The 18,469-nt window shown below is 28.5% G+C and overlaps 9 protein-coding genes and 1 non-coding gene across 10 annotated transcripts in view, besides 12 other annotated features; 3 read left to right on the top strand and 7 right to left on the bottom strand.

Annotated features, from left to right (window-relative positions):
- The window catches only part of CMU_008920 (uncharacterized protein), a gene marked incomplete at both ends in the record, with an annotated part of 2,046 nt that extends 1,849 nt beyond the window's left edge, over positions 1 to 197 (bottom strand). The window contains one exon of the mRNA XM_002140713.1: positions 1 to 197. This exon is cut by the window's left edge and continues 1,849 nt beyond it. Coding sequence (XP_002140749.1) covers positions 1 to 197 — 197 coding nt within the window.
- A 136-nt stretch (positions 198 to 333) lies between these two features.
- On the bottom strand, positions 334 to 2,183 carry CMU_008910 (uncharacterized protein; the record flags this gene model as incomplete). The annotated part of the gene is made up of 3 exons (XM_002140712.1): positions 334 to 439; positions 492 to 1,184; positions 1,255 to 2,183. 3 exons carry the CDS (start codon positions 2,181 to 2,183, stop codon positions 334 to 336), a joined length of 1,728 nt encoding a protein of 575 aa, XP_002140748.1.
- Positions 2,184 to 2,244: 61 nt separating this feature from the next.
- Positions 2,245 to 2,269: a sequence feature (AT_rich).
- Positions 2,270 to 2,478: 209 nt separating this feature from the next.
- Positions 2,479 to 2,505: a sequence feature (AT_rich).
- A 291-nt stretch (positions 2,506 to 2,796) lies between these two features.
- Positions 2,797 to 3,054, bottom strand: CMU_008900 (uncharacterized protein; the record flags this gene model as incomplete). Its single annotated transcript, XM_002140711.1, has 1 exon — positions 2,797 to 3,054. One exon carries the CDS (start codon positions 3,052 to 3,054, stop codon positions 2,797 to 2,799), a length of 258 nt encoding a protein of 85 aa, XP_002140747.1.
- Positions 3,055 to 3,400: 346 nt separating this feature from the next.
- Positions 3,401 to 4,450, bottom strand: CMU_008890 (DnaJ domain-containing protein; the record flags this gene model as incomplete). The annotated part of the gene is made up of 1 exon (XM_002140710.1): positions 3,401 to 4,450. The coding sequence occupies one exon, from the start codon at positions 4,448 to 4,450 to the stop codon at positions 3,401 to 3,403; it is 1,050 nt and encodes a 349-aa protein (XP_002140746.1).
- Positions 4,451 to 5,711: 1,261 nt separating this feature from the next.
- Positions 5,712 to 5,745: a microsatellite.
- Positions 5,746 to 6,536: 791 nt separating this feature from the next.
- Positions 6,537 to 8,184, bottom strand: CMU_008880 (uncharacterized protein). Its single transcript, XM_002140709.1, has one exon. The coding sequence runs from the start codon at positions 8,181 to 8,183 to the stop codon at positions 6,741 to 6,743; it is 1,443 nt and encodes a 480-aa protein (XP_002140745.1). The 5' UTR covers position 8,184; the 3' UTR covers positions 6,537 to 6,740.
- A 222-nt stretch (positions 8,185 to 8,406) lies between these two features.
- Positions 8,407 to 8,460: a sequence feature (AT_rich).
- Positions 8,452 to 9,000, bottom strand: CMU_008870 (flavodoxin-like fold family protein; the record flags this gene model as incomplete). The annotated part of the gene is made up of 1 exon (XM_002140708.1): positions 8,452 to 9,000. The coding sequence occupies one exon, from the start codon at positions 8,998 to 9,000 to the stop codon at positions 8,452 to 8,454; it is 549 nt and encodes a 182-aa protein (XP_002140744.1).
- Positions 9,001 to 9,302: 302 nt separating this feature from the next.
- Positions 9,303 to 9,332: a sequence feature (AT_rich).
- Positions 9,333 to 9,583: 251 nt separating this feature from the next.
- On the top strand, positions 9,584 to 12,100 carry CMU_008860 (uncharacterized protein; the record flags this gene model as incomplete). The annotated part of the gene is made up of 1 exon (XM_002140707.1): positions 9,584 to 12,100. One exon carries the CDS (start codon positions 9,584 to 9,586, stop codon positions 12,098 to 12,100), a length of 2,517 nt encoding a protein of 838 aa, XP_002140743.1.
- Positions 12,101 to 12,282: 182 nt separating this feature from the next.
- Positions 12,283 to 12,356, top strand: CMU_008850. Its single transcript has one exon. It is a non-coding gene; the product is annotated as a tRNA-Leu (tRNA).
- Positions 12,357 to 13,051: 695 nt separating this feature from the next.
- Positions 13,052 to 13,099: a sequence feature (AT_rich).
- Positions 13,100 to 13,415: 316 nt separating this feature from the next.
- Positions 13,416 to 13,453: a sequence feature (AT_rich).
- Positions 13,454 to 13,655: 202 nt separating this feature from the next.
- Positions 13,656 to 13,701: a sequence feature (AT_rich).
- A 929-nt stretch (positions 13,702 to 14,630) lies between these two features.
- Positions 14,631 to 16,091, bottom strand: CMU_008840 (AP2 domain-containing protein; the record flags this gene model as incomplete). The annotated part of the gene is made up of 1 exon (XM_002140706.1): positions 14,631 to 16,091. The coding sequence occupies one exon, from the start codon at positions 16,089 to 16,091 to the stop codon at positions 14,631 to 14,633; it is 1,461 nt and encodes a 486-aa protein (XP_002140742.1).
- A 495-nt stretch (positions 16,092 to 16,586) lies between these two features.
- Positions 16,587 to 16,609: a sequence feature (AT_rich).
- A 118-nt stretch (positions 16,610 to 16,727) lies between these two features.
- Positions 16,728 to 16,758: a sequence feature (AT_rich).
- Positions 16,759 to 16,901: 143 nt separating this feature from the next.
- Positions 16,902 to 16,933: a sequence feature (AT_rich).
- A 429-nt stretch (positions 16,934 to 17,362) lies between these two features.
- Positions 17,363 to 17,383: a sequence feature (AT_rich).
- Positions 17,384 to 17,478: 95 nt separating this feature from the next.
- Positions 17,479 to 18,402, top strand: CMU_008830 (uncharacterized protein; the record flags this gene model as incomplete). The annotated part of the gene is made up of 1 exon (XM_002140705.1): positions 17,479 to 18,402. The coding sequence occupies one exon, from the start codon at positions 17,479 to 17,481 to the stop codon at positions 18,400 to 18,402; it is 924 nt and encodes a 307-aa protein (XP_002140741.1).
- Between the last annotated feature and the right edge of the window lie 67 nt (positions 18,403 to 18,469).

The raw sequence follows: 18,469 nt of genomic DNA, 5'->3' as shown, positions 1-18,469 counted from the left end.
TTGAAATAATCACTTATACTTGATTTGCTATTTAATGGTTGCCCATTATCGGTCTTTAGAATTTTTGAAATTGGATGTATACTAGTAACAATATGATTATTACCTAATGCATCAGCTTCTTCTACTGGAATAATAACCGCAGCTAAAGAAAAAGCTTGTAAAAATGCCAAGAAGAAAAAAGATTGAGAAATATACATCTTATAGATATAAATAGAAATTGAAGAGCATAAAACAACTAATTTCTAGGTAACCACGAGATGTCTGTATTGTAATCTACATGCATGGCGCATCACGTCAAGTAAAGTTTACCTGAAATCTATTCTATTATTGAGTTTAGGCGTTATCTTTACTTTCTATATAAAGTGGATGATTCTTCTCAACAATAAACCTATCTTGCCACAGAAAAGCTCCCAAAAAATTATACCCAGATTTAATACCCCTACAAAAATACAATTATTAAAAAAGAATAATCTGAAATGAAAATAACTTACTCTATTTCCTTATTAACCAATTTCTTATATTTATTACCCTGTTTATCAAAACATTTACTAGTCAAAATATAGGATTGAACAAATCTTTTAATCGTTATCTCTCTTATAAAAGATAGATGAGCTAAAGTATCAACATCTTTTATTTCCAGTTCCCTATATTTAACAAGGCTATATTTGATATTTGCCAACATAGCCAGAAAACTTTCCATATTATCTTTCATTTCTATACTAAAATCACTATATTTACCTTCATTTGCCTCATTACTGTCATTACTGTCTGACGCAAAAACCAAATTTGCTACTTTTTCAAGTTTCATATTAAACCCCTGTATATTTCTTTCAGTATCAAAAAATTCAGTGGTACAAGGATTTAAACTTCCAATCTCTGATTTAGACTCTCTTTTTGTCTTAAAAAATTTAATATAAAAGGAATGAAGTAATCTATAAGTCCTAAATAATCTCTTCTGCTCCTTATCCTTTAGAACTGATTCTTTTCTTTCAAATTTAAATATTATATGTTTCAAAGCCAATCTAATCAGATGAAGCTTACTAAAAAGACTTTTTTCAGGTTTTGATAAAATATCATTAATCGTTAGTATAGTTGCTCTAATCATTGTTAGATTAACAAAAGAGTCTACTTTTTCTGTTTCTAATAACTTTGTTGATACTAAGTACTGATTTAACAAAGAAAATCTATTCACAAAAGTAAATAGTATTATATTAATCTTGTATTAAATAGAATAAAAACCTTTTATTTACTTACCCATGCAAATTTAACTTCTTTTTTGATTTATTTTGGAATATATCGAATGTTTGTTTCATTAAAGAGATTAGTTTAGGTAAACCCCTTATTTTCTTTGAGAATAATGAAAAATACTTTTTACATATTACAAAACTATCTGACCTTAGCAAATTTATTTCATTATCAATTATAATTACAGAAATCCACTTTTTCATAATTCTACTACACATCTTCATATCCATATGAGTTACCACTGATAGTTTGTCAAACAACTCATTAAGTTTTTCTGTATTCTCACTTAAAATTTTTGCTTCATATTTATGATCAAGAATCTCCTCTACCTCTCTTAAAAAATTAACAATTTCTTCATTTGTATAACTAAAAAAAATATGAATCTTACATTTATTCCCAGAATAATTCTTATTTTCTTTATCTTTATTTAGATTAATTCGTTTTATAATCCTCAATACACTAACTATATCAGATTCTGATTCATCTTTATTTGAATTACTAAAAAAAGATTGATTTACCTCAGAGGATACATTTGAATTATCTATTAAATTTATATTTGTTTGATATTCTTCCTTTAACTCAGAGGAACCACTTGAATTACCTATTAAATTTATATTCGTTTGATATTCTTGTTTTAACTCAGAAGAACTACTTGGATTATCTATTAAATTTACATTTGTTTGATGTTCTTGCTGAAAAGTATCTATATACTGCTGGTTTATATCTTGAGTTTGTATATTATGACCTATGGTATCTTGTTTAGCTAAAATACTTTCCATATTATTGGAATTATATATTGGTAGATTACTGTACAAATAATTATAACCTACTTCTACTGGTTCATAAGTATTCATACCAGGTATATAGCACCTCATCCCAGCCAATCTAACAAGTAGCAATATTAGCAGATATGCAATACATTTATTAGATATTAGCATAACGCTTATAACCTTGTATTCAGTCTTCTTGCATAATATCAAATAACTACACTCTTGGTTCTATAATAATAAATTTTAAATTATATCTAGCCTCTTAATTTATAGAGACTATTTACAATATATAAACTAATAGCTCAAATTCATCAATAATAGTCCATCTAAAATTAAATATATATTAAGTATTATCCGCCAAATTACAAGATCTACAATAAAACAACACTTTTGGCGGTAAACACACCATATAAGGTCAAACCTAGCCCCGGAATTATTAAGATTTACTATTATTACAAAACCCTATAAATATTAATAAAAAAAAAAAAAAGACAATAAGACTCTAAACCCAATCCTTTGCTTTCTTAATAAGTAAATATTATATTAAACAAAAATAACTCTCTAAAGGACAATAAAAGTCCAAATATAAAAGTACTTAATACCTCTTTAGAAACTTTAAGTGAAGATATAAACTACCAAATTAAAAAAATACTTTGTTACTAAAACTACATTTCTTTCATATTTCAAATAGTTGGAAAAAAGAAGACCAACTATTAAGAAAAAGCAGATATTTAAACCACTTTAGAATTTTAGCGCTACAATCTCATTTACTTGTGACTACTTAGAGACTTCTAGAAACGATCAAAATACCCCAAACAATAGCCCAGATCCAACCGACAAATGGTATACACAGTTGCAAAATACCAGTGACAATGTCAGGAGCATCATTATTCATAACTCCAATAATAATCATCCCCACCCCAAATAATATGCAATTGAAAATACCTAACAAAACATATTTTCCTTTATCTGTAACCGAAGGCATAGGAGTTGACATAGACTTGAAACGTTCAATTACAAGTCCTATAGTATTCGTCATTTTAGAATAATACTTAATAAATGTCCAATTTACTCTTCAAATATTTATAAAAAGTGACAACTGATCACAATGTTAATGGGCACACACCTTGCCACATCTTAAACAAGACACAATCTAGTGAGGGGGAAAATAACTCATTAATATATGGCGCTCAATGCGACAGGGCTTGTTGTAGTTGCTACTGAAAATTATATTTGCAGATAAAATTAGAAGCATGAAATTTATAAAGTTGTAACCTAAGTGTATAAAAATTAGAAATTAATCCATAGTTGATTATCTCTACCTAATAGTAATAGTGATTTACTTTTATTATTGTAGAGAAGGATATATATGGTCCTGTTTTTGACTAAGGTGTACTTTGTGGATGGATAATATTCTCAGTCGTAGCCTGTAGGTTACCAGATACTATATTTGGAATCTTTTTTCTAGCATGCCGAATATTGAGAGACTCCCCTACTATGTACTTTTTCCCACTTTGTACACTACAACCTTTACTAATTGCAAATAGATGAGGACCCTGAGAACCTCCACACAAACTTTGCTTATGTACATAATTAGGTATTCTATAATTAGGTGCAATTAATATATTTGATCTGTATTCAGGTATAGGAATGTTCTCAAGAGTTGAATTTAAGTCTCCATCTAAATTATCTTCAGAAATTGCATTTGATGAATTATCTATTGTAGATGATGATTCATTATGTTGAAGATCATTTTGAGTAGCAGTTGTCTCTTCGTCTATTAAATTTTTTTCAAGTCCTTGTTCTAAAGAATTTTTTATAGAGACAAATATTTCATTGTGTGTATCTGCCGCATTTCTTATTATTGCATTCTTTATATCTCTTAACTTTGTAGTGGCAATAGTGAAAGATTCTTCACTATTGCTTACAGCATTTGAAACTATATCAAAGATTCCATTCAAACCTTTAAAGAATTTATCTGAAAAATTAGCATACTTATCAGAAAGTGGTGAAGTACCTTCTCTTGCATATTTCTGTTTATTAACTCTTTGATTAATCCTATCTGTAGACTTTATATTAATTAACCCAGGATTTGTACCCTGTTTTGCAAATTTTGCACCTCCACCAAATAGTGAACCATCAAAACGAGCTGTTCTTGCTCCTCCAACCATACCATTTGAAAATATTTCTTTTTTTTTAGAAATATATTCTGCTTGCCGACGTTTAGATGGACTCATCATTATATCATATGCTTCTACTATATCCTTGAACTTAGCCTCACATTTTTGTCTTTCATTGACAGGATTCTTATCAGGATGCCACTTAATTGCTAACCGTCTGTATGCCTTCCTAATTTCATTCTCATTATTTATTTCTAAGGAGCTAATACCAAGTATTTCACAACACTCGTTAATTGTACGTTTTAAAGTTACCATATATATGGATAAGGCAAAGCCTTCAACTTTTATACTCTATCTATATACTCTCTTTATGCATAACTGTGTCATAAAATAATCGCTGATCTCAAATTTTTCTTTTTTTTTTTGAAATCTACTGCTATTCATTAAATAGACTAAATAGCTAAACAACACTAGACGTGATTACACGTCCATGTAATTAAATATTCTGTGTGTCCTACGTAGTATACACATATATGGCGCCTCAATATACCAATAACTTTACAAGTTCAAATAAGTCAATATTAGTCAAATTTTTCAACTATATTGCAAGGTCACAAAAATTAAAGAACTATAGGGATAGTTACACTTTGAAAGACACTTAGCTTTTGAATTTTTAGTTTTTTTTTATTAGTTCTAAAACAGAAATAAGAAAAAAAAAAAAAAAGAGAACTTGGCTCTTCGAATAATAATAGTACTTTAATTCGCTCGTAGAATATGTAGAAATTCAGAGTATTCGAGTGATTGTGACAAAAAGATACTTATGATCAAAACAATATATACACCTAAGTTATATATATTGTCTAATAGAAATGAATCGTACTTTATTCTGGATCTATATATATCTCCAGTATTCAATATACTATATTTATGCAGACGATATAATGTCATCATTATTGTATTCTGGAAGTGTTTATAGTCCTTCAGTTCCTTTGGCAACAATGAAAAATAATCCTAATAATATTCCAAGTAATCTCTTACCTAAGGCTAGAGTATCATCAAACTTTAAACAAGGTAACAGAAGGTGGTTTAAAGCTAAAAAAAGTGGAATGAAGTTTACACCACAAAAAAATATGGCTATTGGTAAGAAAGTTGCTTTGAATGTATCTGTTGGGGTTATATGGATGTATGAACCTGGACTATTAATTGCTGAAGAATTAGTATCACCATGCTTTGGTGTTATATTTTATTATCCAAATATACAAGTTTCTGTATCCAAAGGTGAACGATTTCTTGGTATATTATGCGATGCTAGAGTACATAAACCAATTTCAGATCAAAGGTTTAAGTGGTATGTAGCTATGGGAAATAATTTGACTTTTACTCCTAGAAGATATATCTATGAAGGAGCCTATATTAAGGAAGGTAGAGAAATTGGCTATTTGTCAAGACCAGCAAAAACAGTAGGGAAGGTAGCAATTAAAGCTAGAGCCAGGTGTTCAGGATATATCATTTTATGTAAATCAGGGCCTGTAGTATCTTCAGAAGAGTTTTTACGTATATCCTGTGACCAATCAACTAATGATAATGATAATAATGATAATAATAATAATTATTATTATTATTATAATCTACCCACTGATGGAGCTCATTCTTCATTACTATTACAATCAGATTTTGGAAAAAGTATTACATCTACTAGAGGACTTGCACAAATAAGTACTGCTGAAGCCGAGCTAGATGGTGAAAATATTCAACTTCCACAAATTATGAATCCTCTTGAATCAGAAGAATTACTAAATAAATCATCTAATATAGAAGATAATAATGAAACTACTATTGAATATTCTATGAATACCGACCAACAAGCTTTTTTAAGCAAACAAGTTTTATCTAAGGAAGAAGATATAAATCTTATAGAAGATGACTCTGAATACGAAGAAGATGAAGAGGATATTAAAGATATTGAAGAAGAATCTATACCCCAGAAGTGGAGTTTATCTCATCAATATTTACCTCAAGAAGAACCAACAAAAACACTTTTTTCAGAATATAAAAAAGTAGATGAAAAAGTTTCTAATCAACTTTTAAATAACCAAAAAACAGCTCAACCTAAAGACATTGATGAAGATAAAAAAGTATTTGAAAAAAATTATACTATGTTACCTAGATCACAAGAACCATCACTAGTAGATATTAGTGGAATTCATATGCCAATTCAGGTAACAGTTTCTCAAGTGGACACTTCAGCACAAGAATTACCTAATTTGGTTATAAAAAACAAGACTCTAAAGTATTCTAGAGATCATAAGACCTCAAAACTGATACAAACAGGCCAGATTATAAAAGAAGAGGAAATTAAGCACAATGAAGTAACAGCTACTAAACCAGATCCTTTAAATCAATTTGATAATCTAAGCGGTAGCCTAGTTGATGAATCTACTTTACATGGTATTTAGTGTAAGCCAAAGAAATTATAACAAAATAATATAGTATATCTCACATAGATAAATCCAAATAATATACCAGAAATAAATTTCTCCTATTTATATCTAGCTAATTGAGCTATTTTACTAAGTATAAGACTCAAGAATTTAGATATTTACTCCTATTCTTTATCTGATTGACTCACCATATCTTCACTCTGGGAGTTTAAACTTATAAATCCTGCTTTTTTACATGCTTGAGAAAATATATCTCTAGCAAAATTGAAACGTGAAGTAGAATCAAAATTGCTAGTACTCTTTATCTTAAAAAGAGTCAAAATTGCTTCAACACATTCTACAATTGTTCTCTTTGCATATACAACTTCACAATAATCAGATAGTACAACTCTATAGTTTATATGTTTTAAAGGAAGAAATTTATCAATGGTTGATTTTAATAACATGGCCTTATGATTATCTTCTTCAGAAATTTGACTACATATACTACCTCTATTTCGTAGCATATTTAGCATTTCACGCCTTTCTTCAGTCAATATATATTTTCCTCTCTTAGATCTTGAGGATCGAAAAACTCCAAAAGGAGCATATGCCCTATCATTTTGAAGTTCCCACTCTCCTATACTATAACCAACATATTGACATACCTGACGAAATCTTTGCCTAAAAATCTTAAGAAACAGACCCCATTGGCCATGGTAACGAGCTAATAAATCTAAAAGAATTCGTTCACAGTCTCCTGTACCATGATATGTTGTTTCAAGTAAATATATTCCTTCACATATATTTTGTATTGGCCACCCTATAGGTCCTCTTTGACCTGATTCACCTCTGAAACTAACTGCACCACCTTCTCCTGTACCACCCAATATACTAATCCAACCACTTTGCATTAACCGACGAATTGTAGTAGCTTTTTCTATATTCCTAGGATCCATTCGCCCAATTGCTCTGCACCAGTTTACATTGGGTTGTGCAGTTCGATGTCTTGGAGTTAGTCCTTTGTATCTTGAATTACTTAATCTTAGTATTTCCTTGAATTGAACTTGTGGTTTCATTGTTGGAATTTCCATAGCTAATATCATATCTTTATTTGGAGATCCATACAATTCTAATTCTTCTTCACTTATTTGAGGAACTGGCTCCCCAAATCTTGCGTGGATTATCATTGGCCGTTGTTTCTCTTCAACTAGTTCTTTCGAAAACTTCCCAAATGTAGGTTCTAGTTCTAAATTATATATATCATTGTCTAAATCCATCATATGTTGACTTTTTAACACAAAATTATCAGTTAACTCAAAATTGTCTATAACATTATCTTCCAATGGTGAAAATACTATATCGTCCTCATTTATCGTACCACTTTCCAAAGTTCTCTTTAATACAGGGATACTTACCTCCTGTGCTTTAAAACTAGGTTTTCTAATTTTATTGCTCCGTTTCTCAGTGGGTATTGTATCATTTACATATTTTGACTGTTTTATTGTCGATTTAAGGCCATAATTAAAAGGTTTCTCCCTAATATTTGAGCTATTACATTTAGTTTCTAGTAATTTATAGATGCATACTAAAATCAACAGAAACCCATATTTCCTTATAAATCTCATCATTCTGAAATATATTTATACAATATTTTCATTATTATCTCAAATATAATACATCTAATGAACTACCCTCAAATTTCCTTTTATAAGCATCAGCTTCTAGGTAATCAAATTGTTAAAGCTATATATTTCTTTACAGCGCCTAACACTGCTACAAAGATCTTAAAATAGAGATGTAGTAAATCCTAAAAAAATAAGAAGTTATATCAACAAACTTCTAGTCTACATATAATATTTTATAAAATTTAACCAATTTAAATAATAATTATCATTATAAATTCACATTTGTATCTATAAGTGTTACCATCTTTGCACAAGCTTCCTCTAAAAGAACTTCATTTTGATTATTGAAATCATCACTTGGATCACAAACTCTCACAATTCCAATATAGTGAAGCCCTGAATCTTTTGCAGTTTGAATAACAGAGCTTAAAAGTATCTCCATAGATCTTACACCTGTAAATACACTTTCATTCTGTAATGCAGTGACTGCGATTAAAAATTCTTTATTGAAAACTGCCTCCATAAAACCTTTTGATGTAAATACACTTTGTACATATTGAGTTAGTAGTGCTGGCATATAATATGCAGTTAGTGGAAATAGAAATACCACGGCTTTGGCTTTACTTAACAAGAGGATTTCCTTTTCAATGTCAATTGTAAAATCTCTATACTCTTCATTAAGGTTCCTAACTACATATTTTGGGCGTTCCTGAATAAATTTAACAACAAAATTTACTGCTCTATTGTCATGTAATAAATAATTTGGATTTGCAACAATTACTTGGATATTTCTATCATAATCCCCTTCATTTATCATACGCCTGGATAGGACATGTAAACTTAAAAAGAGAAATGAAAAAATAAAAATTATGTTGTGACTCATCATTAACCATGAGCTTTTTTTTACGAATTATAGATACTTCTTTATTTTAGTTTCGAGTATTTTTCGAGTTTTGAGGTACTTTTTTATTACAAAGTATATCTAAACTTCACATTATTTCAAGTTATAAACTACATGAGTACCGCATATTTAAAGTTGATATATCATAGAAGTAACTACTATTATATTTGTTTATTTTGATAGTTTAGATCTATTCCTTACTGAAATATAATAGCTCCTATAAATTAACATAAAAAAAAAAAAAAAAAGTTTAACCGCCCATAAATTGGCGCTTCAATATAGCCGGATAGAAAAGAGGTATTGAAACTCAAACTGAACTATAACTTTACTTTAAAGAAAAGTCTGATTAACTAAAATTAGCTAATGTATATATCTGAATAAAGTTTTAGATAATACAATCTATAGTCCTAATTAACTGGAGAGAGTATTATTTGCATTTACATTTGAGATGAGATATTTGACTATTGCAGTAAAACTTTTTTTCAGTTTTTTGTTTACCATGTACTGCTATTCATGCAATAGTATTATTAATGAACTTGTGGTGTCAGAGTATTTGAATTCTCCTGGGACTTTATATTTGACAAAATATAATGAGATATCAGAGTCTTTTATAGAGAAATTACAAGATAATGTACTACATGTAGCTAGAAGTCGTTACTACGAAGTAGATGATATTAAATCTCTTTATAAATATCGTAATTTATTAAAAAACCTGATTAAAGATCAGATGAATATTATTGGGCATAAAATTGCAAAATATGAATTAGTGAAAGAAATTAATAAACTGAAAGGTATCTTAAAGGATTATATTGATATAAAAGAAATTAGAACAAAATCTATAACTGGAGCTTCAAATAGCCAGATAATAAGGTACTTTTTACTATTTTTAGAACAGTCACAACATAGAGAGCCTTCAGAATGTGTTCTTAAAACTGTTACTATTTTAAAAAGGATATACGAAAAACAAAACCTTATTTTACTTAATATGTTGGAATTTCAGAAACTAGTATCAGAGATGAAACTTGTTAATTTAATGATTAAAACACTAAACCCTAATAAGTATTTTAAAGATTACTTGTTAAAGAATAGAATGGAATTATTTGATACTTTGAATGTAGCACTAAAATTGATGGATATGTTAAAGGGTAAATTCAAAGAACCTGTAGACTTGTCCATTGCGAAATTTACGAATTCTTCATTACAGGAATTTGTTAATGGTACAATTATTAACATAATTCCTTTTGAAGAAAGCAAATTTTTAACTCATTTTGGTATAAATTTGAATGATACATCTACCAATTCTCAGCCATTAGAAAATATTCAAACTCAAATGACTATGGGAGATAATGCAACATCCAATATACTAAATGATACTAAAGTAGATTATATAAATAATAATACTTGTAAAGAGGGGATTACTGATAATATACTATTAACAGATCCTATACTTGACAAGTTTATTTTTGAGCAAAATATATTAAATAAATCTGATAATATATATTCAAACTCGACTGAAGATGTATATAAACATAAATCAGATAATTTAGAGGAATTTCAGAGATTTGTGGATTCTCATAGTAATATTAATGAAACTTTAGATAAGGAATATATAGAAAATATTAATACTACTCAAAATACTAACCTTAATTTGAGAAATTTGGATGATTTTGAAATTAGTGGTGATATGAACAAACCTGCTTTATTCCCAACTTTAACCAATAAAGATAATAAGGGTTTTACTGAATCTAATATTTCCCAAACAATAAATTTCACAGATACCCAAATGTTAGCTACACCTAACAAGAGTACTAATTTAAATATTAAGCCTAACTCCGAAATTATAAAAGAGCATGACTATAAATCAAGAAGAGAGAAGACCTTTACTACCCGAAGTTCTAATAATACAAAAGCACAATCTGAGAAAGCATTCATGCATGTAAACTCTCATATAAATTTGAAATATGAACAAAACTCTTCAAAATGTTCCCAATTAGTTTGTAAGACTATAATACGACATTTAAATATAGAAGAACTAAAGATGCTAGATGAAAAAATTTTTTCAGCACCTTCTTATATTAAATACAAAAATAATTATGTTACAACTGAAATATGGAAGATTGTAGAGAATTTATCTGATAATCCAGGAGGGACACCACGTCTTTTAAGGCAAATAGAGACTAGAATTGTCGAAGTCTCTAGTGCTATTAATCGTACAAGTTCCAAACCCGTATTATCTATTGGAAATACTATCAATGAGACAAATAATTATTATCGCGGAAAGTTGAAGTATATTTTACTATTTTTAAAGGCTCTTCATAAATTTTTGAGAGCCCATAACTCTCAAGAGATCGTAGATAGACGCAATTTGACAGTTAAATATTTGAAATTAATATCTCCTTTAAATATAAGAGATCCTCTCATAAAAAAAAAGATATTTGATCCATCAAAAGATTATGATCAAGTAGAAACACCTAAAATAAGTACTTGGCCCTTACGAGAGGTTGTAGAAAGAAGTCCCAAATTACATAATAAACAAGTAACATATGGTAGAGGTCATACAAATATGGAAATATCTACACCTCCAAGTCTTCTTGAGTCCTGTACTAGATGTTTGATGATCCTATCAATCACTAATCAAGTTGAAAGTTTTTGTGATAATTCATATATATTTGCCAATCTTATATGTGCTAAACTATTGGAAAAAGAGATACATAATTTAACTAATACTATAGATGTAAAGTGGTTAACAGGTGAGCTAATTATGTATTATGTAAACTCAATAATTGATCGAAGTAATCTCCCAAAAATATTAAAAGTAGATCATACAATTTCATTAAAAGCAGTTAATTATGCCTTATCTCAACCCATATATAATATACATCAGGCTTGTACACAATCTTTAATGTCTCAGAAAGGCTCTTATATATATCAATACAGCATTTCATCTGATAAGATTAAACCAATTTATAGGGTGGCATGTGCTGAATATTTAGGAATTACAACATTTGCAATGTAGTTATATAAGCTCACCAAGAACCAAAACTATAATTTATAAGTATCTATTATCCTAATATTTAGCTATTTTAAGAAGTTTTATTGCTAGCTTATTATTATTACAAGAAATTGAGCCTGTAATTTCTATTTTGAAGCTTGGTACACTAAATATAATTATAATGTAAATAAGAGATAGCACACTAAGGCTGGATGGCCGAGTGGACTAAGGCGCGGCATTCAGGTTGTCGTTTCCAGGGGTTCGAATCCCCTTCCAGTCATCTTTTGCAGATAAATAGAACCTGAAGTTTTATATCAAGGTAACACGGAACAAAAATTAAAGAATCACTTAATTACTAAAAGTAGAGATAACTACAACTAATACTGCAATCTACTATGCCAAATCTATTCTCACACACGTCCTCTAAGTAGCTTCTCAGCTATTTCTATTTGCAAACCACTCTTAGATAGATTGCTGACTATTCACTTTAGATGTTCTTCCAGTACATTAACCTGCTGCTTTTTAAGTAACTCCTCAAATACTATAGCAATAATAAGGATTAATTTTAAAGAGATACAGCTCTGATAAATTCCCATTTAATGAATAAATTAGGTATTGGAAACCTATTACTTTTAAATCCAATGATATCAACACCAATTTCCCTAAAGTAAGATATCCACTTTTATATATATCTAGATATCCAAGTGGTAAGATATTATCATACATGCTATCTTAATCCTAGCTGAAAAGCTAATACTATTGAGTCTAGGAAATATTGGAATGATCCTTAGATATAGAAATCGCATGCATCACGAAGCTACTTTTCTAGACTAATTAGATTATTACTTTTACTTAAGAAATATAACTTCTTAGTCCATCAGATATTATATCAAGATACATATTCTGCATTATATTATATACATTCATTAAACTACCTTCAGAATTTACATCAGTTATATTTTAGCTTCATTATTCTTAATATATATAAATAACTAAATATAGATAAAAAAAAAAAAAAAAAAACTATTTCAGCTTGATCCATTAAGTTCTGTATTACATTTAAAAATATTAATATCTTCTTAATTTCTTACTTAAAATAGAAATATTGATTCCATGAACTTGGGTTGAAAGACCAGAGATTTCCTCAAAAACCTGAAGTGATTATTTTATTCACTGTTTTATGATTATCTCAATTTTTTATTTCTTTTTAAAGTTATGTACAAAATAATCCTATTATTGACAAATTGAAATGAATGGTTTCTCTAATATTAATTAAGACAAATTGAAGAGCTTCATAGGTGAGATCTATTACATTCTCAAATTCACTTGATACACAATCTTTATATTTTTTTTTTTTTTATTTTTATTTCTTTATATCAGTTCACTAGGCTCCTTTATTAATACATTTTGGGGATTACACTCTATTTTATCAATCAATATAATAGTTCTTAATCTGTTATTATTCATAGATATTATCTAATTCTACGCTATCCAACATAATTGTTAAATTTTACAATTTAATCGGGAAATTTTCTATGATTTACTTCTTCATTATTATTACCAGCAAGAATATCTTTAGTTAAATTATTAAGATTAACTAATATATATTCTTTAATATAAAATATGATCTGTCTGTATTAGACTTTTGACACTATCATCATAATACTCACCTTATATCCCTATCTTTTTTTTGTCCCAATAATTCGAAAATGCAATATTAATTACAAAGTTTCAGGATTATTAGAAATAGTATTTAGTTGATATAATTTGTTACTATTATTATCCACAGAATAATTATCTTTATCATTTACTCGTCAATATTTAACTACTTCTAATTCATCTCCAGTAGTATTATATAAAGGACTTCCATCTTTAAACTGATTACTGGCTCTATTATTGAGAATAGTCTCAATAAATTCGAAATGTTTATTTTAATCAGTTATTGCATCTAAGCCTCCATATATTTATCGGATTGAAGTACTAAAAAACTTTACACTTACATCCATATCTATATTTGATAAATTGATCCTGTTATCATACACAATACCTTCCATTCGATTATCCTATTATTGTAAGGTAATAGCTTCAGAATTAAGTAAATAAACTTTGGAATATAACTAAATCTCGAATTGTTACTAATATTAATCATGTTAATGGTTAGCAATACAGTAAATAAAAGCTAAGTACATCCGAATAGGTATTAATAAATCACTAACACATACCATTAAAACGGAATTACTAGTATTTATAAACACCCTTGAAAAAAGATAATCCTTTGTAAATCTGAAGGGAAGATCGTACAATTCTGACTAAAACTTCATATCTTATAACTTAAGAAATTTAAGCTAAAAAAATAAAAAATAATAGACCAATTTACAAAGAATGTGAATACATAAAGATAGACATATAACCCACAATATAATAATCTACTCCGGAAAATAAAGTTTGAACTTATATTGTACAGGTTTAGATATAAATGAATTTGAATGTTGATATTGGTTTATTAATTCATGCATACTCTAGTCCCAAAAACTATTACTGATTATGGAAATTATTACATGCCGCAAATGAAGTATTGATTAACCAAGTTCTGATACTGAACAGAAGTTGGAAAGAATTGTACAATACAAGGATACTTCATAAAGGAAGTATTCACAGATACCTTTTCGGGATATTTACTTCGTACCTGTGTAACGGCTAATTGCATTAATTCATGTGAAAAACAAGAGTATTCTGGATTTCTGAGCTTTTGACAACATACATTAAGAGCATTATGAGATTTAGTACTGAAGACACTAAAGTCAATTTCATTTTTATCATTTGAAGAAACAAAACCTTCATTGCCATTAATAATTATCTTATTTGTAGCATATTTCGAAGAATAAATTAAATCCTCCATTTTATATATATGCTTAACAATAAGACTTTTAATTAGTTCTATGCTACAAAATAAATTAGAAAATGATAATTTATGTTGTAAAGCCATTGCAAGAGCATCTATTTCCCCATATTTTGAAGAACTGAAAAATTTGCTAGAATCAGTCCCTTCAACTCTATGTCGTACTTGCCACCCATGGCTTCTATTATCATAATAAAGTCCACGCCAAAGATTATCTGCTTCAGTTAAAACAGAATTAACTGTAATATTTTTCCATAGATCAAAATTAACTATTTCTGAAGATTTATCTTTGGTATAAAAACTACTGGATATCTTATTAATTGATGTATTTGTTGGACCTAATCCAGAAGTTTGGGACTTAATGGCATCATAATTATATTTCTTCTTACTATTTGTTTCTAAAATCCCCGGATTATTTCCAATAATATGCATATGATAAAACTTTAGAGCCATCTCATATGATTGCTCAACACCATAACGTTTTGCAGAAAAATAACGTGATATCTCAGTTCGACGTTTTCTAATCCTTACCTGCCAGCCATGATTACGTCTATCATAGTAAATACCTTTAAGTGATAATCTACACATTTGAAAAGGACCATTCTTAGACAACTCACAAGAGTCCAAAGTATTATTCACAGATATTTTGTTTACTTTCAATTGCTTTGATTTTCTTATTTTTTTATTTCTAGACGTTTGGAACAAAGACTCACAAAATGAAGATTCAGGAGTAGATAGAGATCTAAATTCCTTAGCTCTACCTACTTTTGAGGTCATATCAACACTTAGAAAAGGCAAAACTTTCTCCTTGACAGTTTGAATAGAATCTACCAAACCATCTCCAATAATATCAGGTTGGCATTCTGTATTTGACTTAAGTGTTCCTACCACTTTATTATTATCTGGTACATAATCTGAAGAATGTGGTGAATCCAAATCAGTAGATTTTGCGACTACACCAGCAGTTAATTGGACAAAATTAATATTATCAGCAATATTAATGATCGGAAATAATAAAGAGTTATTAAAATACGGAAAATTTATTGCGGATTGCTGAAGATGTTTTTCTGGATAACTGCGTAGGTCCAAAAAACATCCATTTTGCAAGTGAAACATATTTCTTTATACGGTATAAATTACGTAAATACTATACTTTCGTTCTTTTCTCTAACTCGGAATAATTTTTAACGGAAATCTTAAAGCTGTAAAATCAAGGCGATTACATTTAAATTGGTAAATTAAAACTTTTTATCCATAGAGAAAAACTAGGAATAGCACCAATTCCAAACATCCAATAGATACCAGTTACTTCATTAGATAGCTAAAAGTATGTTGAATTACTGCTTTTCTTCGATCGTCTTAGTCCTATGAATCTGCTTACACTCACCATCAATATGGAAAATCTTGCAATTGGGGTATACGAAAAATACCCGCCATGTCTATGTCTACATATTATATTGCACAGTACGATATTTTATGCGGTCTTAAGTGGGGACTAAGCTTTACAATAATCTATTGAACTGTGTGCATTTTAGTAGATCACATCTTTCAATAAGACATGTACAACATGGTGTCTACATTATATATTACCTAAAATATTAGGATATGATGAATTTATTATTTAAAATTAATTAGTTCTGTTGTAACTTAATTAGCTGGCTAGAAATAATATTGTCACTATAATGACAGTAACAATGACAATATTGAAGCTAAAATAATATTGAACTATGAACTTGTATTATTTGTCACTTCTAATATTTTTTTTTTATTATTAAATTTAAAAGTAAGAGCTTTAAAGTCTGAGTTCTTAGAAAAGTATACTAATACGAGTTTTAAATTAAACATTATTATTCCTGAGTATAAATGCAATTTTTTTGAGGACTACTATCTAGCTAAAATCTAGCTAAATTGTGACGAAATTTTACCTTATTAATTTTTTTTCTATATTTAATATTAATGGATACTTAGAAGAAGATATTTACATGCTTTGGAGACCTATAAAGTAATTTGATATTGAGCAATATATATGTTGTGTCTGTAGCTTATAGTACATGTAGGCGGTAAAAAAGGGGGGCATTATTGAATAACCCAAATAGAAGATGAAAGTTGTAAAAATAATAAAAATAGTGAGTTCTGAAAATTTCAAGCAATAAAAGAAAGTGCAAATTTGTATTTATTGGTTCAATTTTTTACGAGATTGTACCATAGATAATAGGCAAATGGGAATTAATTACTTTATCAAGATTCCGTGTGTAATTTTTACTAGCTTTTATTTTTTGGGATTGTGGCATTTTAGACATTTTGATGATGAATATGTATATAATCATAGATTTTGGGACCTTAGCAGGTGAGTGATTTCGATCTAATTCATCTCAATGTTACCCAAGTTTTTAATATATAATATTTAACCACTTGAATTATCTATAGATTAGTCAATGGGTATGAACCCTCTTTGTTAAAATATTTCCTTATTGGATTTAGTATAATTTTGAATAGAGGTATAATGGGAGCAGATGATATTATAAATAAAGTTGTAGAGAAGTTATACTATATTCATTTGGATATTTTCATATCTAATGACTTTGCAAATAATCTAATAATTACTGTTGTAATATTTTGTCTATTTTTAATGTTTATATATAAGATTGTAACACCAACTTCAACCAATGATGAACTTATTCATGCTTTCAGTATTATAGAACAAAATATAGAAACGCTAACTAAACAAGTAACATCGAGATATAAGAAAAATAAACACAATAGAGATGATATTGGTGAAAATAACAACTGTGTAGATAAAGTTTTATTGGATGCTGTTGATAATATAACTATTGCCTCTAATCAAGTTACAGAAGCTATGTATAACTTTTTTTCTACAATGTATATGGAAGATGGTGACCTTAACAGTTCTACAGAAAATATTGCACAGAAGCTATATACACAAGAAAATCAAGATGTAGAAGAGATGCAATATAAGAATTCTGATTTAATATATCATGAAGGTAATATAAGAGAAGATAATGCTGAATTCATCGAACACTCATCTAAGCTACTAAAAGGTGTTGATAATCAACCTTTTTGGGTTAATCAAGATGAAATTATACAAGATAAACAAAGCTATTACCAAATAGAAGACAATCAAAATCCGTTTATACAACCTTTACAGAATGCTTTTATAGAAAAAAGTTCTATGCAAAATAAACACGGACAGTTAAGCACCTTAAAGACATGTAATGAATATTCACATTTAATGTATGTAGAAAATCAAACTAATACGGATCTATTAGCCAATTCCAATGAAATCAAATACCCTCAAAATTCAGGAAATAATCAAGACTCCATAGATAAAGATGAATTAAATATAGTTGGGGATCCTTTCCTTGTACAGCATACTAGTAACTCCAACTTCTATTCAGATATGATTTAGTGAAGTTGAACGAAATGTGTAGAAATTAGAGTAGTCAATAAACTTCAGGTCTTTATATTATCAAATA

This window comes from Cryptosporidium muris, genomic scaffold (genome assembly GCF_000006515.1).
Source record: "Cryptosporidium muris RN66 scf_1106632373431 genomic scaffold, whole genome shotgun sequence".
NCBI lineage: Eukaryota > Apicomplexa > Conoidasida > Eucoccidiorida > Cryptosporidiidae > Cryptosporidium > Cryptosporidium muris.
This window is presented reverse-complemented; position numbering and strand designations above follow the sequence as displayed.